This window comes from Furipterus horrens, unplaced genomic scaffold (genome assembly GCF_987537825.1).
Source record: "Furipterus horrens unplaced genomic scaffold, mFurHor1.1.pri manual_scaffold_11, whole genome shotgun sequence".
Classification (NCBI taxonomy): Eukaryota; Metazoa; Chordata; class Mammalia; order Chiroptera; family Furipteridae; genus Furipterus; species Furipterus horrens.
The window spans coordinates 86,139,535-86,165,940 of NW_028327181.1; the positions used below are offsets into that span (position 1 = coordinate 86,139,535).

General features: G+C 43.1%; 1 protein-coding gene across 2 annotated transcripts; it reads left to right on the forward strand.

Annotated features, from left to right (window-relative positions):
- The first annotated feature begins 866 nt into the window (after window positions 1-866).
- DUSP14 (dual specificity phosphatase 14) lies at window positions 867-24,137 on the forward strand. 2 transcript variants are annotated; one of them, XM_090292539.1, is made up of 3 exons: window positions 867-990; window positions 21,007-21,089; window positions 22,816-24,137. In XM_090292539.1, exon 3 carries the CDS (start codon window positions 22,909-22,911, stop codon window positions 23,503-23,505), a length of 597 nt encoding a protein of 198 aa, XP_090148665.1. In that variant the 5' UTR covers window positions 867-990; window positions 21,007-21,089; window positions 22,816-22,908; the 3' UTR covers window positions 23,506-24,137. The 2 variants fall into 2 exon arrangements, with proteins under 2 accessions (XP_090148665.1, XP_090148666.1); XM_090292540.1 differs by lacking the exon at window positions 867-990 and adding an exon at window positions 2,583-2,661.
- The last annotated feature ends 2,269 nt before the right edge of the window (window positions 24,138-26,406 follow it).

The following is a 26,406-nucleotide window of genomic DNA, read 5'->3' on the forward strand; positions in this document are numbered from 1 at the left end:
GCCTGACTCACCGCAGAGCCCTGAGGAAGTCGTTTATACCTCCCCTCGCTTGCCAGGGCAGGAATATGCTGAAAAAGTCCGTTTTGCATTTACTCATGTTACAGGTGGGCCAGAGTGATAGCAAGTAAGACCTCAACGAATCCATATAGTCAGCCTGGGTTCAGTAGAGCCTACATTTCTACCTCGGAGGCACGGGCTTGGAGTGGGGCTTTGGAGACTCGGATGGCACCTGTGTTGCTGGCGGTGGTGGGCTGGCGGTCTCGGGCAGGCAAAGGATGGCCGTATCTATAGCTACTTTTGTGTCTTGGACAATATAGCTTCCCACAGTTACCGGAAACCGCCCACACCTGCCCAAGCAAAAGGCATCCAACAGTTACCACGAGATTTATTTTACCTTCACTCTTCGATCCCAAATCCCGGGCTCTCCGGGTAGGATAGGAGGTGGGGGTGGGGTGAGAATCGGTAATTAGTCACTAACTGCAGCCTTCACCCCTTTTATAATAGTCGTTTTCTTGCCTTTAACCCTCTCACATCCAGAAAGAATCCTAGTACACCCGCCCCTGCATCGGCGCCCCAAACCTGACTTGTAAACACTGAAGTGGGAAAGGGAGAGAGACAGATGATGAGACAACATGGAACCCCTAAAAAGGGTCTGCGGGGGTAAGCGGGCTTCGCAGGAGCTGGGGGCGCGCCAGGCCCGGCCGCTTGGCAATGGAAGGCGCAGTGCGCACGCGCCACCCGCGGCTCCGCGAGTCCTCTCTGACTACCCCCCCACCCCCCCCCACCCCGCGGCGCACCGCCCCCGCAGAGGCCCCGCCCCCCGCCCCGAGCGCCCCGCTCCAGAGAGGGCGGTAGAGCGCAGGGAGCGTGCGCGCGGTCCGCCCCAGGTGCGGGCGGAGGAGAGAAGGAGGGGTGAGCGCGGGGGACAGCCCGCAGAAGCCGGGAGCCGCGCTGGAGAACAGAGCGTCAGCCGTGAGCCCAGCGGAACCGGTACGGGGCCCCCGGGCCCGGGCGGAGGGCGGAGGGTGGCAGACGGGCAGGCGGGCGAGAATTAGCTCTGATGCGGCTTCGGAGCGGTGCCTGTGTCGGACGGCCAGGGCCCAGCACGACCCTCTTCTCTGGAAACTTTGTGCCGGCGCCCCCACCTGCTCCCAGGGGTTCTCGCATCCTCTGGGCGGCGGGGAAAGAAGAAGCCCGGGGCCCTCCGCAGCACCCCCTTCTTAGCGCGCAGCTCCTGCCTCGCTGGGTCTCCGAGCGCACCTCCCACTGCTGCTCCCCCTCTTCGGCGGACACCCCGGCACCGACCCTCCGGCCCCTGCGCGAGCATCCTCATCTGCTCACTCCCCGCCCCCACCGCCCTGCTCTGCGGCCCCGCCACGGCCTCTACCTCCTCACCCGGCCGTTGGCATTCGCCCCCTCTGAGCCACAGGAGCCAACGGCGGCCTTTGGCATCTGCCAAAGGTTTCTGGTGCATTGATAGAAGCAACTTGACTTTTAGCAATGCCAAGTATCCAACTTGAGTCCTTTCCTCTGCGGTGGCAGATTGGTGTGCACAGTACTAACGTTTTTTTTATATTTTTCTCTAAGTAACCTTGCTTCAAAGCGAAGTTGAGCTGTTCGTGAGAGGGGAATTGCAGGCTGTAGCTGCCTTAAGTGGATTGTATAACTATAGTATTGTATTTAGGTGGATGTTGCCAATGGTACCAGCCAGTGTTATGGTAACTGAGCATCCCAGAGGCAAGGGAAGTGACTTACAAATGCAATTCTGCTGAGTAGGGATTTATTTAAAAACAAAAACAAAAAACTACCTTGTCCTTTTTATCCAGCAGGATCTCAAGGCATTTAGCATGTATTAACTAGTTTCTGTTCATTGTAATTTTCCCAGCGGGGTGGAGAGAGCATTACCATCCCGCTTTACAGATGTAAAAAAAGAGAAAAAGAGGCTAGTCCTGATTCTTTATTAACCTTAAAGGGATATGGACCAAGAGATTTAACCCAGAGTTTCCTGGAATTTTTAGCTCATAAGGCCACTCAGAGGTATAGTGTAACGTTGGAACATCCTCTCTGGGATTGCACAGATCAATTAAAAATCAAAGAGGCTGGGGCCAGCCTTCAGCAACTCCATGCTAGGGACTCAACTCTGTCACAAAGTGAGTGACACTGGACAAGGCACAGCTGCTCTGCGTGCTTCCTGCTTTTTAAAACAAGGGGAACAAAGGTGCTGTTTCCTTTCCAAAGTTGCGTGAGTGTGTCTGTACTGACTTGAGCTGCCTTTGGTGATTGTTACTTGTTGTGGACGCAAAACAAGTTCTCTTTAAAAACGCAGGGACGGAATAATCGCCTATCTTCACCAGAGACACCTGAGAACCCAGGGCAGGGACAGCCTGAGGCAGGGACCCCAGGCTGAGTGAGGGAAGAGGGCTGCGGGTGGGGAGGTACGCAGGAGCCCCGCACAGGCGGCTTGACACATGGGCACTGTTCCTGCCTCCAGCTCTGACTCATCTTCTGACGCTTGGGGGAGGAGAGGTAGTTGCTTGATATTTTTGGCTTTCCCCCATAAAAGGGGAGATGGTTTCCTTCATTCCAACTCTTTTTAACGTCAGCGTTGAACGTGTCTGTGCTGCGTTCTCATCTGACGTCTTTCATGTTGGTTGAATGCAGGTATGATTTCTATAATAGCCCTTGATAGAATGGCATAAATGTCTATATTTATATCATAAAAACTGGCCAGGTGTTTAATTCCAGGAAATCCTTTAAAACTGTAGCATAAAAAATAGCATTTTTAAATGATGGTCTTTAGGAAAGTATCTGGGTTTGGTGGATTCCTTTGTAATTGGAATTTTATTTTAAGGCAGAGTGGATTAAAATGCTTTTTTCTAAATAGCACAAGAAATACTTTAATCATTCTTTATGTAAAACTTTACAGATAAGGTTAAAGCCTCCTTTTGAGCATCTTTCCCCAAAGCAGCTGCGGTGTGTATGTTTATAGGTTTGTGGATACAGTATCGTTTTTGACTTTTTAAAGCACTTGCGTAAATGTCTTTGCACAGTGATTTTTTAATTGAAATGAATTGTTATAAAATTAAATAGTCCTGTTCATAGAGATTTGATTTCTGTCTAGAACAGGTAGCATGCATTTTAATTACAGCTAGGTTGTAAAGTTTCATTAACTCTGAGCGCGTGGTAGTATTCCTCTGGACAACGGCAAGCAACCTCTTCTTAACCAACCTCAAAGCAGTTAAATCATTAAGATCCTAGGCAGTCATCTCAGTTGCTGATGAAACTTGATCTTTAGAAAAAAAGAAACCTGGGACTACTGTGTATTCATCGTTTCTTTGCTTATAAGGAGGCATAAAAAGGAGTGGAAGGCAGGGAGAGTCACTGAAGCAACAGTGCCTGGGTATAAACTTACAGAGCGAATATTTAAGGTGGTAGCTTTAGTTATTTATGAAAGCTTCACTCAGGTGAAGGCAAAGAAGGGGAAGTGCTAATACGGGCAGTTTAAATCGGTAATTTCAGGAGATGGGTGAGTTAAAACAAAAGTCACATCAAGAGTTTATGGGTTTAAATGTTAGCTATTTATTTAGGACTTTTGCCATGCTAAAGGTACTGTGCTGAACCCTAGGGTAGAAGGCAAATAAGGTCCCTGACCTCTTGAAGCTAACAAACTGATAGTGACATTCAGGGAGGAAGTGCTCTTTTCCAATTCCTGGAAATCAACCTAGTAGTTACTTAACCTTGTTTAAAATTCTGAATTGTATCACGGAGAAGAGGGTATGAAATAGAACTGCATAACTTAATTATTTTAAAGAAAACACAATATAACCATCTTGTAGGTCAGGAAGTACCCTCATCCCATTCTTTCCCAATGACAGCCTCTCCCTCACCCCAGAGGTAACCAAGCCTGTAACTAGCCTCGTTTTATGGAAGTCACTTCCTTTCTTCTCTGTAGTTTTATTTTATTTATTTATTTTTTGAGAGAGGGGAAGAGAAGGCAAGAAACATCAGTGTGTGGTTGCCTCTTGTATGCCCCCAACCAGGGACCTGGCTTGTACCCCAGGCAATGTGCCCTGACTGGGAATTGAACCAGTGACCTTTTGGTTTGCAGGCCAGCGCTCAATCCACTGAGCCACACTAGCCAGGGTTCTTTTCTGTAGTTTTATACCCTAAATATAAATCTCTGAACAGTGCAGTTTCATTTTACCTTTGTGCAAAGGGGATCAAAGTAGGAATTTTTGTTGTTGTTATTGTTTAGTTTTTATTTCATAATCATAAACTTAACTCTGCAATCCAGCTAGACTTGGAAGGGGTAAGGAAAATATGGAACCCAATGAACTGTAGCATTCTTTTAAATCCTTTTTAAAAATCAATATCATGCCTGTGTGTATCTACAATAGACACATAATTTTTTGTTTAAATTTGTGTAGCATTATATTTTTTTAAGATTCATCCATGTTACTTGTGACTTTAATTAGTTTAATATCATATATGTGTGTATATGTATATACAGATACATATACATATACACACAAGTTTTTAAATTCTTGCAGCATTATATATTTTTAAGATTCATTCATGATGTTACCTGTGACTATAATTCATTCTTCTATGAACATACTGCAAGTTATCTATTCGTCATTTACTATTGGTGGACATCTGGGTTGTTTCTGGTCTGGGCCAGTTATAAACAGTGCTGGGTCATAGGTGTGTGTATATGCAGCTTTACTAGCTGATGCCTGTTTTCCAGGGGTGTCAGCCTTGCATTTATAATCCGCTGTATTTGCTGTTTCACCACAATGTGTTTGGATGTTTTTTATTTATTTATTTATTTTAAGATTTTATTTTTTAGAGAGAGGGGAAGGGAGGGAGAAAGAGAGGGAGAAAAACATTGATGTGTGAGAGAAACATTGATGTGTGAGAGAAACGTGGATTGGTTGCCTCTCACACGCCTCCAATCAGGGACGTGGCCTGTAACCCAGGCATGTGCCCTGATTGGGGGAATCGAACCAGTGACCTTTCAGTTTGCAGGTTGACTGGTGCTCAACCCACTGAGCCACACCAGCCAGGGTTTGTTTGTTTGTTTTTTTGCATTAATTAATTTGAGGGAGGGAGGGGAGAAGGGGGAGAGGAGAGAGAGAGAATGAATCAATTGTGTTGTTCTACTTATTCACACATTATTGGTTTTCTTGTATGTGCCCTGACCAGGGATTGAACCCACAACCTTGGCATATTAAGGTGACACTCCAACCAACTTAGCTACCTGGCCAGGGCCTGGATATTTCTTGAAATGCATAAACACATGTCACCTGTGTGGATTGATCCCTGGCCCTTCATGTACCATTGTATTTATATATAGTTATGTTTAATTGTATCGTTTGGACTAACATACCACCCAAAGGTTGGAGATGGTTTTTCCACTCTGTTTAGTTGACAAATAACCAATAGAGCACTTCCATTGATCTTTAAAAACAAAAACAAAAACAGATGTATAATTATAGATAAATTTAAATATGCAAAAGGAAGTATTTAGAGTAAAAGTGTCTAGTACCTAGAAGTCTATTTTAAAGATTTTGGGTGAATCCTATCTCTTGGGCTAGCAGAAAGCTTGACTTGTGCCCAGCCCTGAATGTGCAAGCCAGCACTGCTGGCTTTAGTGTGTGACGTGTGTAGGAACCCAGGCCAGTTCTTGTTAAAGTGCCCTCTGAGGACAGGTACTCACATGCTTGTGTACAGAGGCACCAAGCACAGACCATGGTTCATTTTTCCTTGGCCAATTCCAAACAAACGATAGCTTCTTTGCTATTGGAGTAAGTGACTCCTACAATCTTTAAGGTGTACTTTTCGCCAAATCTTTCTTTGTAAGAGACAGAAGAGGTAGTTTAGAACTACCTCTTTTGATACGGAAAATTTCTACTTTCTGAGTAGACAGCTGCCTGGGTTACTTTAATTGCCTATGTTTGGTGCTGCTAGCTAGATTTAAAGATAGGAATATGAGGTAGAGGGGAAGTGAGAGAAAGAGAGGGTATGGAGATGTGAGGAGGTCACGTTAGGACAGTTATTAAATTATTAAGTTCAGGTATTTATTGGGTATCTACTGTGCCTAATATCTGCTAACAGTCTGTTTCTATCCTTAGAGCAGAATGTTCTACAATTCTGTAGGTTTAGAAAATAACCCTCAGTGAGATACTTTTTCTTTGCTGGAGGGGTGATAGAAGAACAGCTCCCCAAAGAATGTCAAATTAAAAACATTTTTTAATGTCCTTCTTATTTCTTCTTTAAGGGATCTTAGAAAATTACTAAATTGTTTTATTTCCAATCTTTATATAAATCATGAATTTTTAACATATATTAAACATTTTTCCAGGCTCTTTAAAATAAGTTCAATTTTATAAAACTGCACCCAAGGGGAAGGATAAAAAGTGTCAGACCTCTTAATCTGAGCAATGGGGGCGGAATCCTATGTGTGTTCTTTGATGTCCTTCCAGTGGGCAGTAACTACAGAAGGGCTGTTTCCCACCTGTTGCAGGGAAGAGGGGAACCCTGGTGTGGAAGTGAGGGCCATGTCCTGTCCCATGCACCCCCCGCCATCCCAGCTTACCTTGCAGCAGCCTCATACATTTCATGTTTATTATGTCTCCTGACTGCATTATTTCCTCTTCTGCTTGATTTACTCTTGTGTTGTTTTGTTCATCATGGTCCGTAAGTATACCAAATCCACTGCTAATCTTGCCAGTACGAGGTTATGTTGAGTGATTGACCTGGAAACAAAATTAAAAGTGATTAAGGACTGTAAAAGTGGAAAATCAGTGATGGTTATTGCTCGCCAGTCAGGCGTGTTTCATTGCACTGTAGCTACCATCTTGGAGAACAAGAACAAAGTGATGGAAACTGTTAAAGGGTCTGCTTAATTGGAGGCAATGGGACTAACCAGTATTCAACAAGGGCCTATGTTAGACATAGAGAAACTTCTAATGGCCTGGATTGAAGACCAGACACAGAAACACATTCCTTTCAGCGTCATTATGGTAACTGCCAAAGAAAGAAGTGCCTCCCCCCCCCCCCCCATATTGAAAGAAAAGGTTGGACCTGATGATAATGTTGAATTAACTGCTAGCTTTGAGTGGCTTAAACAATTCAAGAATTATTATTCATTACATAATATGAAAGTGAGGGGTGAAGTCTAGAGTGCTGATATGAAGGCAGCTGAAGAATTTGTGGGAACTCTAGATAAGCTGATTGTGAAGGAAAATTACTTGCCAGAGTAAGTATTCACCATGAATTAAACCTCCCTAATCTGGAAACAGCTACTTGAAAGGACTTTCATCCATAAAAAGGCCAAGTCAATGCCAGTTTTCAGGCTTTTAAGGACAGGATAATAGTCTTGCTTGGGGGCAGTGTTTTAAGCTACAAACTGAGACCTGTTGTGACCTGGCACAGTGAGAACCCAGGGCCTTCAAGCTCACCCGGTAGTGCACACTGCCAGTGCACTGCAGGGGCAATAAGAAGTCATGGGTGGCTCAGCTCCTTTTCCACGACGCTCTCCAGAGTTCCTGTGCCAGCAAAATGGAGAAGTGCTGTTAGAAAATAACAATACCTGATTGTTGATAATGGTCCCTTAATGTTGACATCCCCCTTTTATTGGTGATTTTCATCCCAGTATCAAAGTGGTGTTTGCCCCTCCAAACACCACCTCTTTGATCCAACCAATGGAACAAGGAGTTATAGCCGCTTCAAGGTCTATACTATGTGAGGGGGAACTTTGCCCGGGCTCTTGTTGCCACTGAGGAAAACACAGAAGAAACTGATGCAATTCTGGACCAATTACGACATCAGTGACGGCATCAGGAATCTTCCTTGGGCTTGGGGTGATGTCACCAAAGAGTATGACATCTGGAAGACACTCAAGAGGTTTGTTTGTCCGTGACTTCAAAGGATTTGCCAAGGATGAGGAGGCTACAAAAATCAACAAGGCTGTGGTTGTAATGACAAACAACTTTAAACTGGGTGTGGATGAGGATGACACTGAGGATCACTAAGAGGTGGTTCCTGAAGAATCGACTAAGGAGGTGTTGCTGGAACTGGGACAGGAATGCATAGCTGAAGATGAGGCAAGAGAAAGGAAACTCCAGGAGAAGAAAAGGAAGAATCCCTAAGAAAATCACAGTAAAGGGTTTAATTAAAACTTTTTCGACTTTAATAAGTTCCTTAAAAAGTATGAAAACACGGACCCCCCACCCCCAACAGCGAAATGTTTTATTAACAGAGAGCAATGTTCATGCCATTATCTGCTTACCAGCAAATGTATGATCAAACCACTATGGACATAATACTGAAAAAGTGACCTCCTCAAGAAGAGGCACAGGCAGGTCCTTCAGGAGTTATTCCAGGAGAAGGCATTGTTATCATAGGAGGTGACGGCTCCATGCATGTCATTCTCCCTGAAGACCTTCCAGTGGGTTGAGATGTGCAGGTGAAAGACGGTGACATTGCTGATCCTGACCCTGTGTAGGCCAGGCTCGTGTGAGTGTGTGTATGTTAGTTTTTAACAAAAAAAAGTTAAAATATGTGTGTGTGTGTGTATAAAATTTAAACTAGAAAAGATCTTACAGAATAAGGATATAAAGAAAGAATATTTTTGTATAGCTGTATGATGTGTTTGTATTTTAAGCTAAGTATTAGTACAAAAGAATCAAAAGTTTATAAAGTAAAAAATTTACAGTAAGCTAAAAATTTATTATTGAAGAAAACTATATTTTAATAATCTTGGTGTAGCCTAAGTGTGCAGCGTTTATAAAGTCTGTAGTGTAGACTTTCATGGTAAGTGCACTATACAAGTGTGCCATTTTTTAATCTTTTATACTGTATATAACTTTTATATGTTTAGGTATGTTTACACAAACGCCATTGTGTTATAATTGCCTACAATACTCAGTACAGTAACATGCTCTACAGGACTGTAGCCTAGGAGCAATAGGCTATATCATATAGCCTAGGTTCGTAGGAGGCTCTACCATCTATTATTTAGCTAAAAACTTGATTCTTTCCTTTGCTGTAGGGGCCTCAGACACATTCAGTTGCCCTCAAAATACAATAGGCCTGCTGTCCCTCAGCATGGAAAGGGTATGTCGCTTCATGAGGTTCCTTCCGTCCAGCTAATCCAAGGGACTTACTAGGTTATTGTATGCTGCTCAGAAACTCTAGTGGATACGTATAGATGCCTTCGAATAATAAAGAAAAATGGGAAATGATCAGTACTTTAAAAGTGAAGTTAATTTGGTATAAAATCACCAAAACCATTGAATTGGGCCAGGGGTATGCTAAAGAAGTTCTTGTAGGGAGAAACTTGAGACTCACTGATTGAGTTTTAATGATTTTAAAAAATTTTTAATCTTTATTATATATTTTTTCCATTACCATTTAGTCCCCTTATACCTCCCTCCCCCCAGCAATCACCACACTGTTGTCCACGTCCGTGAGTCCTTTTTCCTTTTCGCCCAATCCCTCCACCCCTTAACCCCTCCCCCCCCCACCAACTAGCTGTCATCTGCCTCCATCTATGATTCTGTCCCTGTTGTGCTGTTAGTTCAATTTGTTCATTAGATTCCACATATGAATGGTATCATACGGTATTTGTCTCTCTCTCTGACTGGCTTATTTCACTTAGCATAATACTCTCTGGGGCCAACCATACTATTGCAAAGGGTAAAATTTTCTTCTTTTTTATGGCTGAGTAGAATTCCAATCTGTAAATGTCCCATAGTTGTTTTATCCACTCATCTATTAACTGACGCTTGGGCTGCTTCCATATCTTGATGATTGTAAATAATGCTGCGATGAACATAGGGGGGCTTATGTTCTCTCGAACTACTGTTTTGGGTTCCTTTGGATATATTCCCAGAACTGGGACCACTGTGTCAAAAGGCAGATCCATTTTTAATTTTTTGAGGTATCTCCATACTGCTTTCCACAGTGGCTGCACCAGTCTGCATTCCCACCTACAGTGCACAAGGGTTCCCTTTTCTCCACATCCTCGCCAGCACTTGTTGGTTATTGATTTATTGATGACAGCCCTTCTGACAGGTGTGAGGTGGTATCTCATTGTGGTTTTAATTTGCATTTCTCTGTACAGGTAGGTGACATTGAGCATCTTTTCATATGTCTATTTGCCATCTGTGTGTCCTCTTTGGAGAAGTGTCTATTCAGGTCCTTTGCCCATTTTTTAATCGGGTTGTTTGTTTTTTTGGTGTTGAGTTTTGTAAGTACTTTATAAATTTTGGTTATTAACCCCTTATCAGGTGTATGGCTGAATATGTTCTCCCATTCTGTGGATTGTCTCTTTATTCTGTTGATGATTTCCTTTACTGTGCAGAAACTTTTTAGTTTGATACAGTGTCATTTGTTTATGTTTTCTTTTGTTTCCCTTGCCTGGGGAGATATATCCGATAAAAAGTTTCCATAATGTCCAAGATTATGCTGCCTATGTTTTCTTCTAGGAGTTTTATGGTTTCTGGTCTAACATTTAAGACTTTGAGTTTTAAGGATTTTGACTCATCCAATGAAACATTAAAGGGTAGGGTGATCAGATGGTGGTCAGCTTCTCACTTTTGACCTTAGTCTTGTGAACTTTATTCTAATTTATAAATTCCTTTTCGTCTTCCTTAAAGTAATAATGAGCTTTGAAGGTTCAGATCTTATTTATGAAAAGAACTGTATTTTCTGAGATTTCATGGTCTTTCTTCTCAGAGGACAGTTATGACTTTGACAATTTTGAGGCACACTTATATCTATCTACCTTCGGTATAATTGCTGACATTTTTTTAAGTACTCTGCATCTATGTTCTGACCCATATTAATTATAGGTCACCACTTAACGGAAAGTCTATGATTCTATTTAATTTTTAGCACTTGCTCCTTCAGTTTTTTTTTTTTTTTTTGCAGCCTTCCTTTTCTGTTTATTCTTTTTTTATTGATTTTTAAAAAATATGCTTTATTAATTATGCTGTTACAGTTGTCCCAATTTCTTTTCCCTTTATTCCCCTCTGCCCAGTGACCCCCCCTCCCTCCAGTTGTCCCCCCCCCCGCTTTGTCCATGCCCATTGGTTGTGCATATAGTTCTTCTCAACATCTTCCTGTCTACTCCACTCCCTCCTACTATGCTTCTTAATTCCTGTACCATCGCCCTCCCTTTCCCCCCTTCCCCCACCCTGCTGACCTCCCCCCATAATGTTCTCCATACCTATCATTCTTTTTCCACTCTTGTTGCCTACTTAGTTTGCCTTTGTTTCAGTTCCCTAGCTTCTGTTGTTGGTTGTTGTGATACAGTTTTCATTTTAATGTTCATAGTTTTGATCCTACTTCTCCTAAACAAGTCCCTTTAACATCTCATATAACAGTGGTTTGGATCTGATGAACTCCTTCAGTTTTACTTTGTCCTGGAAGCACTTTCTCTGCCCTTCTATTCTGAATGACAGCTTTGCTGGGTAGAGTAATCGTGGTTGTAGGTTTTTGCTTTTCATTACTCTGAATATTTCTTGCCAGTCCCTTCTTGCCTGCAGTTTTTCTTCGGAGAAATCAGCTAATAGTCTTATTGGGACCCCTTTGTACATGATTCTTCTTTCTTTCTGCTTTTAAGATTCTCTCTTTATCCTTAATTTTTGACACTTTGATTATAATGTATCTTGGTGTGGTTTTTCCTTGGTCCAGTTTTTTTGGAACTCTCTGTGCTTCCTGGACCTATAAGTCTATTTCCTTTCCCAAGTTAGGGAAGTTCTGCTTCATTATTTTTTCACATAATTTTTCAATTTCTAGTTCTTCTTCTTCACCTTCTGGCAACCCTATGATTCAGATGTTGGCCTGCTTATATCTGTCGCATAGGTTTCTGAGCCTCTCCTCATTTTCCTCACTTTTTGTTTCCTCTTTCTGCACTGGTTGACGTTCCTTCCCTGTGTTCCAATTTGTTTTGATCCCTGATTTTCTTTCCCTCACCACTTGTTTCGTGTGTTTTTGTTCATTTAAGCAGGATTAGCCTTCATTCCTTCCCCATCTTGTTTAAGATCCACTGTTAGATCTGTAAGCTTTCTTATAACCAGAGCTCTGAACTGAGCCTCAGAAAGATTACCTATCTGCTGGTCCGATAGATCAGATATTTGCTATCTGGTCAGCTCCGTGTTTGGGATCTCTATTATAATGATCTGTGCCATCCTGACAGTTTTGTGTTTACCTTTGCTTCCCGGGTGTAGCTGTCACACCTCCTACACTACAGGGGGCGGAGCCCCATGCACTCGTCAGTACCGGGCGACCCTTCTCACCATGTTATGGCTATTTGTGTGGGCGCAGGGGTCTAAGATGGATTCCTGCCGTTCACTCTCTGCTGAGAGACTGGGAGCCTCCTCCTCTGTCCCCACCCCCTCCGGGCCTCACAGTCCGAGGCAATGGGGGTCTGCCTTCCCTGGAGTTGGAACCATGAGCTGATTGATGGGTTTGGTCTGCAGCCAGAGGTGCTCCCCAGGCGCTTCTTGCCTCCCCTTAAATATGGGTGTCTGTGCTCCCTGCTGTTCTGCTGACCCTCACCGCAGTCGCCGCCAGCACAGCTTGACCTCTCTGTCCCGGCTTCGCCCCTCCTACCCGTCCGGACAACCACCACTTGTTTATAACTTCATACATTGGACTTCCATGTAGCTTTATTTTCTGGAACTGCTGGTTATTTCTGCTTTTATGGTAGTTGTATTCCTTCTTAGTTGTGGAGGGAGATGGAGCGTGTCAGTCTAGGCCTCCATCTTGGCCGGAAGTCACTCCTTCACAATTTAAAAGTATCAGTTATATAGGCTGTGGCACAAACTGGTTTCTAGTTATCACCAAACAAGTTTAAATATGACTGTGGAATTTTGCAAGCATTTTGAGTTTAGGTTTATCAGATTTTTCACACCCAAAGGCCATCTCATACCACTTAGGAGTTTTTAGATTAATATTTAGATTATAGCTAAAGCTCCTCAGGCTGACCTCATGTTCCTCAAGTTCTTTCTCTTTGCTGTTTTCATATTCTTCCGCCAGTGAAGTGCACTTTTCGATAGTCTTTAGGTCACCTGATCTGTCGGGGTCAGATTGTGTGACTAAACAGACAGACAACTCACGGAAAGGGGTTCTCTTCCCAGTGGGGTTGCTGTTCTCTGCGTAGAGTCTGGGAAAACCTCTTATTCTCCATCTACCTTTTGATTCCTCATCTGGGAACCATGACAGCAGAATGATACAGATCCATGAGAGGCTGAGCGTGCTCATGCAGTTTAAACAAAACAGGTGCGTGAGTTTGCTTCAGCAGGTCCAGCGGGACAGACTCAGGCAGCTTAATGAGAGCATGTCTCTCACACTTTGATGTGTATACTGATCACCTGTGGAATCTGATTCCACAGATCTGGGATGGGGCCTGAGATTCTGCATTTCCACCAACCTCCAGGTTGATGCTGCTGGGTCTTGGATCACACTTTCTGAGTAGTAAAAGTAGTAGAAAAGGGCTTGTGTTCTCCACCTGGAATCTAAAAATAAGGAGGCTCTTGAAAGGCAAGAATGGCAGCATGTTTTAAATGGACTGGTGATAGTATAATTATAATCTATAAGACACCTCCCCAAGGAAAGGCAGTCTTATTCAGTAAATGGCGTTGAGAAAATTGGAAAGTTGTGTGCAAAAAAGAAAGAAGGAAACTAGATCATTATCTTACACCATGCAAAAGTGATTAAAGACTTAAATGTAAGACTCAAAACCATAAAAATCCTAGAAGAAAACATAGGCACTAAAATATCAGACATTTCTTGGAGGAGCATTTTTTCTGATATATCTCCCCTGACAAGGGAAACAAAGGAAAAATAAGTGAGACTACATCAAATTAAAAAGTTTTGCACAGCAAAGGAAACAACCAACAAAATAAAATGACAACCTACTGAATGGGAGAACATATTCGTCAATGATACATCTGATAAGGGGTTAATATCCAACATTTATAAAGAACTTGTACAACTCAACACCAAAAAAACCCCAAACAATTTGATTAAAAAATGGGCAAAGGACCTGAATAGATAGGTCTCCAAAGAGGACATACAGATGGCCCATGGACATATGAAAAGATGCTCAATGTCACCAACTATCAGAGAAACACAAATTAAAACCAGAATGAGATACCATCTCACACCTGTCAGAATGGCTATCATCAATAAATCAACAAGGGTTGGCGAGGATGTGGAGGAAAGGGAATTCTCATGCACTGTTCGTGGGAATGCAGACTGGTGCAGCCACTGTGGAAAACAGTATGGAGATAACTCAAAAAATTAAAAATGGATCTGCCTTATGACCCAACGGTTACACTTCTGGGAATATATTCAAAGAAAACAGAAACAAAAACAAACAAACAAAAAGACCATATGCACCCCTATGTTCATTGCAACACAATTTACAATAGCCTAGATTTGGAAGCAGCCCAGGTGTTGGAAAGTAGATAAAAAAGCTGTGGTGAATTTACTCAATGGTATGCTACTCGCCTGTAAAAAAAGAAGGAAATCTTATCTTTTGTGACAACATGGATGCCCTGGGGAGTATCATGCTAAGTAACATAAGTCAGTCAGAGAAAGACAAGTACCATATGGTTTCACTTATATGTGGAATCTAATGAAGAAAATAAAATAGAAACAGACTCCTAGAAACAGAAAACTGTTTGGAGGTTGGGGGGGCTTGGTGAAAGGTAAATTTTGGCATTAAGCAAAAGGAAAAAAAAATTAAAACCTCATAGACACAAACAGCAATCTGGTGATTACCCTAGGGAAAGTGAGGGGTGGAAAAGGGTAGAGGAGGAATAAATGGTGATGGAAAGAGACTTGACTTTGGATGGTGAACTCTTACTACTGTACAATATACAGATGATATTATAGAATTGTACATTTGAAACCTATATAATTTTATTAACCAATGTCACCCCAATAAATGCAATAAGATATTTTTTAAAAAATGCACCTTCCCACCCTGGCTCGTGAGGCTCAGTTGGTTGGAGCACTGTCCCATAGCCAATACAGTAACTTGTGTGTTTTATTTTTAATGTTCTATCAGAAAGCTTTTTTTCCTTAATGAAAGGTTGCCACGCTGTGATTTTTATTTGTAAGAGTGAGTGTATTAACTTTTTTCCCCACTAGAACACATTTCTGATATAATAAGAATATTGAGGAAACTAATATTTACTTATGGCAATCAGGCTAAAATGCTTCTGTTTTAAAAAGGGTGACTTTAAGGTTTTTAAAGAACTAGATAAACATTCACTTTTATGGAGAAAATGTGATTATATGGGCTTTTCAGGTGTAAAAAATCAACAGTGTAGGTAGGCTTCTGGTACATACTGGGACCCTCTGAAATCCCTGAAGCTAAAAATATTTTAGATCATTTTACACAGTCATCTCTAGCCCCATTGTGGCCATTTTCTGCTTATTCAACATGGGGTGAAAAAGCTGTAGATAGAATTTCAGTTCTTTAAGTGCTGACTCTAGTGGTTGTCATGATTTTTGAAAATGGGAAGTAGCCTCTGTGACACTGGGATGGATGTTCCAAGTAGACTGTGACCTCCGGCAGCAATTCCGAGTCTGTTGTAGGTGTGGAGGCCAGTGCTCACTGAGGCTGGCGCGCATGTCCCAGGAGCGCTCCATCTCTAATACAGGGAGTCATCAGTTAATAGCTTCTGCATCATTGAGATTACAGGCCCATTGGGCAGACACTCATTCTTCATTTTGTTTAGCACTTAGCACTTTGATGCTTTTTATTCAAAGAAACCAGCATCATCTCTGATGAGACATTGCTAATAACTTGTAAAAGTACCTCCTGGGGGCTGGTTTATGACAGCTCCTCCATTTTGTCTTTCACCCCGCCCATCCCCTTCCCCTGGCCAAAAAAGAAAGCATTTTTCCCTGAAGAAGTAAATGTGACTGTCAGAGCAACTTGGGAGGGCTGAGGTGAACACTGTGGACAGTGACGTGGACATTCCTTGGCATTTCCTCTGGTCTTCCTTGTCCCAGGGACCAGGTGCTGCAGTGGGAGGGGTATGTCCACTCACAGCACCTTGTGATCCTGGATCCCTCAGATGTGGGTCAGTCTCTTACTCTCCTCATAGATGTCCTTTTTCTGTCTTCCAGTGCATGTTTACTAAGTTGGTTTTGGCACATCTCTGATGTAATACCCATATTTTCTTTTATTCTTTATGATCAGAATCGGCTCTTCTTATAACTGGAGAAAGTGAGGCTTCTTATTGTGCCTACTCTGGACTTCTTGCTGAGATCCTAATGCTACCAGGAGGGCGTTGTGTCCTGAGCTGTGCACCTGCTTGTGGCAGTATTTTCCTATTCTGGGCAGTAAGAAAACTGGAGCAGCTCAGTGGATCTGGGCTGTTTTCTATAAGTGACATTTAGACATGTTCTTCTTAGGCAGATCCAAGACCCCTGTCATGCACTGCAGGCACTGCACTGGGTGGTGGTGTCTGAGTGCTCCGAGGCAGGTGGGAGAACACAGCTGCCCCCACATTCACACAGAAGCAGGGTGTGGCTTGAGCTGGGAGCCCAGACACCTTGGATCTTCTCCCTGTTCAGGTGCTTGCTCCAAGTTGAAATCATCTCACCCTTTCTGAACCTTGTGTTTTCTGATCTGTAAAAGGGGGTCGGAAGTGTTTGTTAGAGGAGTATCTGTGGTGTCTGTGCGCTCTGCGTGGTCGCTGGCAGTTTTTCCAACCCTTGGAGCCAGCATGGGCATTTTAAGCAGGTTTGCTGGCACGAGACTGACTAGCAGCAGCAGGGGGAGAGGCTCAAGTTTGTCTCACTTGGATCCTACCCTGAGGCCTCACAGGCTGTTTTCTTTTCCCTGTGGCACCCAGTACCCTCACTGCCCGACAAATGAGAGTTAACAGAATACGAAGCTTCCGGCCCACCCATTAGTACCTTGGCCCTTAATGGAGGCTTTTCTGCTCAAAAGGCCATGAGCCTGGGACCTCAGAAGGGCAGGTGGCCTCCAGAACAGAATGACTATTTGGGAGACCACAAGAATGAGGACCTCTTAGTTAGGCAGTAACTAGATAACCTGGTTGGAAATTTGATTAGCATCTTCCAAATTTCTACCAGCAGTGATAACAGCAGAGAGCCTAATTTTGTGTTTATTACACAGTGACTGCTTTTTAAACTATCGAGATTCTGCCAGGGAAAGAGTTGGAAGTGGCAAGTCACAGTGCTCAGCTACAGGATGGGATGTTCTCATGTGAAAGTTCTGGCCATCTCCATTTCCATCAACACCCACATCCTCACACCTTATGCGACTATTTCCTCGTCCCTGCCCACGAGGCGATTGCATAGTATACTTGCCCATGTACCCCTGTATCGTAAGTCATCAGGTGTGGGCCCCCAAAGAGGGGTATGGCCTTGGGTGAGGCAGCTCCCTTTGGACAAGGGTGGTTTCTGGGGAGGGACTGTGCTCCACACACCAGCGCTCTGGGGGCCCCGGTTCTGAAGGGGCGGGCTGGGTGACGTGCCACAGCACCCGCCTCTGTAGTGGGCGCCAAGTGCGCTCTGGCCGGCAGCATCAGTGTCACCTGGGAAGCAGTAGGTCTCCAGCGCCACCCCAGAACTGCTGAGTCAGAAACGGCTGGGGCTCGGCAACCTGACAAGCCCTCCAGTGCTTCTGATGCACACCCAAGTTTGAGAATCACTGCATTATAAAGCTATAACTATTTATTTTTCAGGGTTCTTTTTTTTGAGATATAATTGACATAAAACATATTAGTTTCAGGTGTACAACACAATGACTTGATATTTGCAAATACACTGCACAGTCATCATCACGATAAGTGGGGTGGCTTTTCCACACAAGTGGCCTGCCTTGACTTGCACTTTGAACTTCCCGAAAATCTCTCAGACAGGCAGCGGCTGGCCCCAGCATTCCCTGTACCTCTCGGAAAGCAGTTCCAGGCGTGGCACAAGCAGCAAGTGATCTTAGCTTGCACAGAAACTCACATCAGGTGGCACCAAGACTGGCATAAGCTGTGGCCAGTGTTGGCCTGGAACGGTAGCTTCAGCTAAGCAGCCACAAACCCAACACAAAGGGCAGCTGGCCTCAGCTCCCACTGTGGTGTCCATCAAAGCGTCCCAAGCCCAGCACTAGTGGCAGCTAACCAGAGGTCACTCTGAGCTCCCACCACAAACCCTGCACAAACAGCAGCTGACCTTGACCCACACCAGAGCCCCTCCCAGGAGCCTCCAGAAGCAATACACTCAGTGGCCGGCTTCACAGTACACCAGCCAAACAGCTCCCCAAACGACATACCCAAAAGGTAGACTCAGCAGGCAAAATTTAAAACTCTAATTTTGAAAAGATATATCCACCCCTGTGTTCGTTGCGGTATTACTTAAAATAGCCAAGATATGGAAGCAGCCAAAGTGTGCAAGAAGATGTGGTAAATACATACAGTGGCATATTACTAAGCCATAAGAAGTCGTCTTGCCACTTGCAACAACATGGATGGTCCTAGAAGGTATTATGGTAAATGAAATAAGTCAGACATAGAAAGACAAATGCATATGATTTCACTTATATGTGAAATTTAAAAAACAAAATGAATGAACAAACAAAACAGAAACAAACTCATAGAGGTTAAATTGATGGTCACCAGACAGGCTGGGGGGTGAGCGAGAAAGGTGAAGTTGGATTAAGAAGAACAAACTCCCAGTTATGAAACCAGTCACAGGACCTAAGTGCAGCACAGGGGATACAGTCAGTAATGTTGTGATAACTGTGGTGTCAGCTGGGTACTGCGCGTAGTAGGTTGGTCACTTCATAAGTTATATAAGTGTCTAATCACTGTTACACACTTGGAACTAATATAAAATTGTATGTCAGCTGTAATTGGGGGAAAAGAAAGGATGTGAATATGTAGTCTTGTAGGATCGTAAACATATGTCCTGCTGGCCCCCAGAGCTAGGATAGATGTGAGCCAGAGCTGAAGCCAGCCCCTCAGGCCAAAGCTCCAGGACAAGCAAATAAGCCTCTGTCACAGACAGGATATCTGTGCTGTGCTCTGGGGGTGTTAGCCAGTCAAGAATTCTGTTTGTTACAGTCCCATGGGACCCAGGAACCCAAGTCTGCTGTCTACCAGAGCAGTCAGGGGGCACGCACTGGTCAGCCGCCACGGAAACCAGGGCACTGGCCATATATCGAAGCTCCTCTCCAGGAACTGCTGGTGCTCAGCAGTGCCACAGAGGGAGGGTGTGGGGCAGCATCGCCCGCTGAGGTCCCCGCAGAGGGCCCTTACGTGTGTGCGTGCATGCATGTGTGTGCGTGTGTGTGAGAGAGAGAGATTGTTAGCCTGCCCCACAGGCTGCAAGCCATGGCTCTTTTTAAAGCTTTTGGAAGAAAACTGGTGGAACCTCAGTTCTCAAACTTAATTCATTATGGAAAACTTTTGAGAAGCAATTGGTTTGAAAACCGAACCTCTTTTGTCTCCTGAGAGAAACGTGAGTGATCATACAGGTATCTGCATGCAAGGGTTGCTGGGTAGAGAATTGAGACCCAAAGATTGTTAGACAAGAGAGACAGTTTTCCATGAACAACTTGGTCAGGAACTGAATTGTCCGAGAACCAACATGTTTGAGAACCGAGGTTTGACTGTACTTTAAAATGTTAAATATGCACATGTCATATGACCCAGCCCTTCCACTCCTAGGTATTTAAACCAAGAAAAAGGCATATGTCCACACAGATGAATGGCTGCACCAACTTTACTTGCAATAGCCTAAAACTAAAAACAACTCAATTTCCTTCAGTAGGTGAATAAACCATAATATATTTACCTATATAATGGAATACTACTCAGCAATAAAAAGGGATGAACTATTGATATATTCAACATGGATGAATGTCAAAATAATTAAACCAAGTGAAAGTCAGATGAACACCCCCCACAAAACACTATCCTATGTTGTACGATTTCATTATATAAGAATCTAGAAAATGCAAATTAGAAAACAGATCAGTGGTTGCTAGGGAATAGGGTTAGAGGGTGAGGGAGGGATGAATTATAAAGGAGCATGAGGAAATTTGGGAGGTGATGAATATATTATTTCAAGGCCATGGAGTCTCAAGTGTATACCTATGTCAAATCTCATAAAGTTGTACACTTGGTCAGGTTATTATATCAGTTATGCCTCAAGAGAGCTGTACAAAATCATTAAAATTTATGTCTGATGGTACCTGGGAAAGGCAGAGGGACAGGTGGGAGAGGAACACATTTTTATTTTTATTTTTTCGCTTGTTTTCTTAAATTACATTTTATTGTGCTTTTAGTTGTCCTGATTTTCCCTCCTTTGCCCCCGTCCACCCAGCACCCCCCAGTTCTTCAGGCAGTCCCCCATCATTGAGAGGAACACAGTTTTAATGATGCTCATAGGTGAGCATGATATGTTACATAAGTGAATAAATAAAATGGCCAACGTGGAAGAGAAAAAAACTTTCCAATTGCGCTCCTCACCACCACTTCCTGTAGTCGGCATTCACAGCTGCAGCTGCCCCTGCAGCACTGCTCTTCCTGCAGCGACCTTCCTGCATCTGGCTTAGCTGTGGTGTCTAGCACAGGTCAGCCTCCGCTGCTGGGTTGACCGAGGGCACATGAGAGACTTCTGGCTTGTTTTGCATCTCTTGCTGGCTTGTGAACAGGGTCTTACATTCATCGATATGTTGTGGTCTCTGAATATCCTTTTAAAAATATGTCTTTGTTATGGCCAAAACCATATTTATATGTCACACTGTGGATTATGTGTCATTAATGAAAGCTGATACTTAGGTTGGTATTTCTTACTGGTGCATTCTTTGAAGGCACATCTAGATAGAGTTAACATGCTTTCTACTTCCCAGATGCATTCCAGTCAAACCCAGTTTAGTAAAATCCCAGGAGGAATTCTTTTGAACTTTCTGATTGGCCACATGCTTGCTTTCTTGTGTTTCTGCAGATCTGATTTAAATCCACTGTGATCAGCACTCACTTAGGACTTCCCGGATCCAGACCCAGGACTCCAGAGTAACCTGAGCCCAAGTGAGTAGCCCCAGCACTAGCTGTCTGCAGGACTAGGGGTGTTGCTTCACTGAGATCACTTCAGGCGTCCCGCACGCTTCCCCTGGGACACAGGCTATAATGCAGTGCGAGTTTGCAGGGAAAAAAATCTATGTCTGAAATCTCAGGAAACCAATAATTTTGTTTTCTGTTGTTACTAATATATGCTATATAGAACTTAGATAATATTGAATGTCTTATAGTAAACACTACTAATTAGAGAATATAGATTTTTAAATATTAAAACTAAATTCATTTTAACCCAGCACACATCTGGATCCATTTTGGAGCTTAGAGTTGGCTGAGGAAGCAAAGTTATTTAACCAAACCCGGGGTCAGGTCAGCTAAAATGCTCATTAACTTAGACAAATGAATTTTTGAGACCATGACCTTCAAGTTGCCCAGGAGTATTTCCATGGAAATACCAGAGTACAAGTTACTCATCTTTTAGTTGGACTTCCAAAGTGTTCAAATGCCATGAATAGAAGAGCTGTTTTTTAAGTAATAAAGGGCTAAAGTGACCATATGTCCTGGCTTTTCTATAACTCATCCAGTTCAGTATCTTTTCAGTTTATAAAGGTACTTCATTGAATATATTACCCGATGTGGTATCATACAATCTCTATGTCTAGAGTTAGACATGGATGTAGGCGACAGTGTATGAAGGAACATGGCTATAGGAGGGATCAGAATTTGATTTCTTCCAAATTACCAAGGAACGCCACTCTCTTCGATAAGAGCAAGGCCCTGCAAGCTTGTTGTACAGGAACCAGTTGGGCACACACATCTGTGTTTCACTTCTCTTAAAATAATATTACTATTCCCATTTAATGCCCTTTTAATTTTTATTTCCCCATTTTATTTACTTTTCAATAAGTTTAAATCCTTGAGAGGGGGCACAGCATTACACGGATTTCGTGTCTCCAGTGGCCTCAGCAGGAAGGTTGTCCTGGAATGTAGCACGAACCTTCCATTGTTCCCATGAGCACCAGTCACCTTTCCCAGATTGCTCTGGTTTTGTTCCGTTTGCCCCCAGGAGTCACTGTGTCACTTTGCTTTGTGCGAGTAAGCACATTTCTTGCCTAGTAGAATTCAGTTTCATCTAGAGCATAAACACCTTCAATTTTAAGACAAGCTGTCTGCTCCCTCTGATTCTGGAGCCGCTGCTTATAGCTGGCAAAAATGGCTTCGGACCACAGCCTTGCAGACATATTTGCCATTACAGAGTCCTCTTTTACCAGCAGGCCTCCACAGGCTCAAGGTAGCAGAAAAAGGAAGGCGAGCTAATGCCCTTTCTAAGGAAACAAAACCACCAATGAGTACTTTTCTTTTTTCTCAATTGATTTTAGGGAGGGAGAAACTTCAGTTTTGCCACTTATTGATGCATTCATTGGTTGATTCTTGTATGTGCCCTGACCAGGGACTGAACTCGCAACCTAGGCATATTGGGATGACACTCTTTAACTAACGGAGCTACCTAGCTAGAGCTCAGATTGTTCAGTTTTATGTTGATTTTATGTATTGGCATCTTAGGCTACTTTTTCTAATTGGAAATCAACAGATGATTTGTCTACATCCTTGGAAGTACATACTCTTATTATAGAAAATAATGATTTCTAATCCTTTTACCTTCCTATCCCACAGTACTGCAGAAGGCTGTGACGAATCAGTAACATAGAAAGTACTGACAGATACCTGTATTTTGCAGGAAGGAAATTAAGAGTTTCGGATTCCCTGGTGGAGGAAAACAAAACACTCTGGTCTTGCTTCCAATGACGCAAGTGTGATTGTTGGCGTCTTCATGGGATCCAGAGGTCACAGCACACTACCACGGATTCTCATGGCCCCTCGGATGATTTCTGAGGGAGACATAGGAGGCATTGCTCAAATCACCTCCTCTCTCTTCCTGGGCAGAGGCAGTGTGGCCTCCAACCGGCATCTCCTCCAGGCACGTGGCATCACCTGCATTGTCAATGCTACCATTGAGATCCCCAATTTCAACTGGCCCCAATTTGAATATGTTAAAGTGCCTCTGGCTGACATGCCTCATGCCCCCATTGGACTGTACTTTGATACCGTGGCCGACAAGATCCACAGCGTGAGCAGAAAGCACGGGGCCACCTTGGTGCACTGTGCGGCAGGGGTGAGCCGCTCAGCCACGCTCTGCATTGCTTACCTGATGAAATTTCACAGTGTGTGCCTGTTGGAGGCCTACAACTGGGTGAAAGCCCGGAGGCCTGTCATCAGGCCCAACGTAGGCTTCTGGAGGCAGCTGATAGACTATGAGCGTCAGCTTTTTGGGAAGTCAACAGTTAAAATGGTACAGACGCCTTATGGCATAGTTCCAGACGTTTATGAGAAAGAGTCCCGACACCTGATGCCTTACTGGGGGATTTAATGCCACCAAAGTCTGCATCAGCAGCCCCTTGGGCAGGACCGGCATCTGCTACACACCGTTTGCTCCCCTCTTCACCTTTCTTTTCAAATGGTTGACTTTGGTTCTCCCTGAAGTGTTTTTTACACTGGGTGTTCAAGTTTATTTTAAGAGGTATGGAAGAGGGGAGGAACATACGGGGAATGCATATTGTTAGGAACATTTTTAAAACTAACATTTTGGAATAATGTTTATGAAAATCTTTAACTGGCTTTTAATTTTTAGTAATTTGAACAGTGTAATACTGTGTGGTTCTGCTCTGTTTTGAACCCCATGCCTTTTGGCGTCATGACAGGTGCAGGAGGAGCTCAGTGCAAAAACCACTTTGAGTCCTGGTTAACCCTCTAGAGACAAGCTCTGCCTAAGGCTGCTGACCTCCCAGGTGCTTAGGGAAGATTGATACCAGCTTCCGTCTCTATTGGATTAGCCCTACTCTTTCCTTCCCCCTTTATTATTTAGGAACTTTGTAAGGTTAAAAAAAATTTATTATTTAGCTGTTAAGTAATTATAATGAAATCTGCTGCAAACATCTTCTTGGAATCAATGTGCCCCAGGACTATATCAATAATATTTTTAATAAACCTATCTGCTTAACATATTCAAATTTTTACTAAGAAGGATATGGGGGGGGGGTGTTTGTGGATGGATGAAAGATGCTCTCCCCTAATTATGTTAAAATATGGCTCCTGCGACTATGATGAACACTACTTAAAATAGACGTCCCAGCTGAATCATGTCAACATTTCACATCCTTGCACATGGGCAGATATTAACACCATTTTCAGTGCTGGAACAGTGGACACTCTGCCAAAAGGCAGTTTTCAGTTCTCTTGGTAACTGGAGTGCACCTTTGCTCAACTATTCACACACACAAATGCCCTAAACCAAATCTTAATACAGGTGATAAGCAAGTAACAATAGCTTCCCCTGTGGAAACCTGGACAAAGTTTCAGCTGCTCCTAATAAGTATCACAGCTCATCAGGGACTCGGTGATTTAATTCTCCTCTGTTCCATATTCCTGAGAAGCCACTGGGCATTACCAGGCTGCCCCTTCCTTTTAGATAGGGTAGCCACTTGGCACAGCCAGCAGGTTTTTGTTCTATTTTTTTTTTTTTTTTTTTACTTCATTTGCCAGGTAGCTAAGCTTATTTATGGAATGAATTTCTAGATTTTTTGGTCTATTTTGACAAGAAGACATGAACATAACGCCAGTTGCTGCATATTTATATAAATTATATTTGCTGGATTTTACCTGGTCTGTGGCAGGTGGTTTCCATCCAAATTCTCCCTTTTCTTGTCTCATACCATTTGCCCACTTTTATAAATATGCACCATTATTGTCTAAATAGAAAAATTCAAATAAAATTAATAGTTTATGGGAAGTCAGAGGAACCATAAGTGCTACATCAACACATGATCAAAAATCAAAAGAACAACAAAATAACCCTGTGCCTGTGGAGTCTATGGCTTCTTCAGTATGAAGGCAAAGTAAGTCTCATCATCTCTGGATAAAAGTCTAAAGTACGGTAAGAAAACACCTCTTGACAGATGTTCTTGGTAATTAAGAAAATTTCCTGCAGAAATCCTGGCAAGCACTACTACTGGGACGTAATAAGAGCATTTGTAGCACCAGGGATACCTAACACCTTTCTATTCTAAACGCCAGAGTTTATTAGCTGGTCACCAAGGATGGTGTGTGACCCAGAAGGTGGTAGGGCAATTTCTGTAATGTAAAGGCCCTATAATCTTTGCAAAGCTTAAGAACACGCTTGTCATTAAATAAAAAGCAAGTAGAAGGCATCTTCAAGCAAACAACAAAAAATAAGCAACCTCAAAATGTTCAATTTAAAATACGCAGCCTCTATAGGGTACCACAGGAAAAATAAAACACAGATAATAACTTAACATACCCCGTGCCATTTCTACTTTAAGCACGTCCAAACAAAAATTACACACTATGCCATGACAATTTTAAAGTCAAAGTACAATTTTTAAAGAAGAGCTTATTAATTGCCACTCAAGCCGTGGGATGAAGCTGCCAGCGCAGTACACAGTATGGAAATAAGTAACCTTGGTTACTGTTTCCACGGACACTGGGCTCTTGGCTAACAAGAGCTGAGGTGAAGCTGAATGCAATGCTGAGTCATTTTAATAAACGCATAAATGGTATCAATGCAATGGGATTCCATACTCCCCAAATCCTTATTGGTGGTAATAATAAAACACTTCTATTATTAGGACAGAAACTGGAAGTAACGCATACTTTTCATAGCAAAGGCTCTGTTGATGTTTGCTGTAATTTTCCTCTTGCACCTCCCACGGAGTGACTGAACCTACCATACTTGGTAAGGTCAGCAGTAATTAGAAATGTTATGTAAGGCATTCTGGACTATACCTAGGAATGGAAACCAATCTAGTTAGCAGGTGAGCACACTTTAAAAAATGTTATTGACATAAGCCATTGTGACAGAAAAATGCATACAGCACTTCCAAAAAAATAACAAGTATCCACAGTGTACGTTCTCTCAGGCTGGGAGGCACTCTTATGGCAAAGGTGGATTTTGTTACGGTCTGTTATGGCATGTACAGAACCAATTAGAAACCTGCTTGAATTTGGGTGCCATTTGAAACCCTAATGGCTGCACAGAGGTCTCAGGAGAAGCCTGCCAGAAACCTGCCCACGTGTGTTAAGACCACCTCACTAGTCCTGTGGAGGGGAAAGGCTTCAAAAAAAAGGTAACAATTCAGAGACCGCTGTCTCAGTGCTTAGTACACAGAGACGGTATCAAGTAGAGCAAAGGAGAAAAACAGGTTTATCTCATAAGCACTTTTCTGCATTCTGGTGTGCAGCGACATAAAGCAAG

Coding starts and splice junctions, on each gene's coding strand:
- DUSP14 (XM_090292539.1), top strand. CDS start 22,909: ATGGGATCCAGAGGTCACAGCACACTACCACGGATTCTCATGGCCCCT.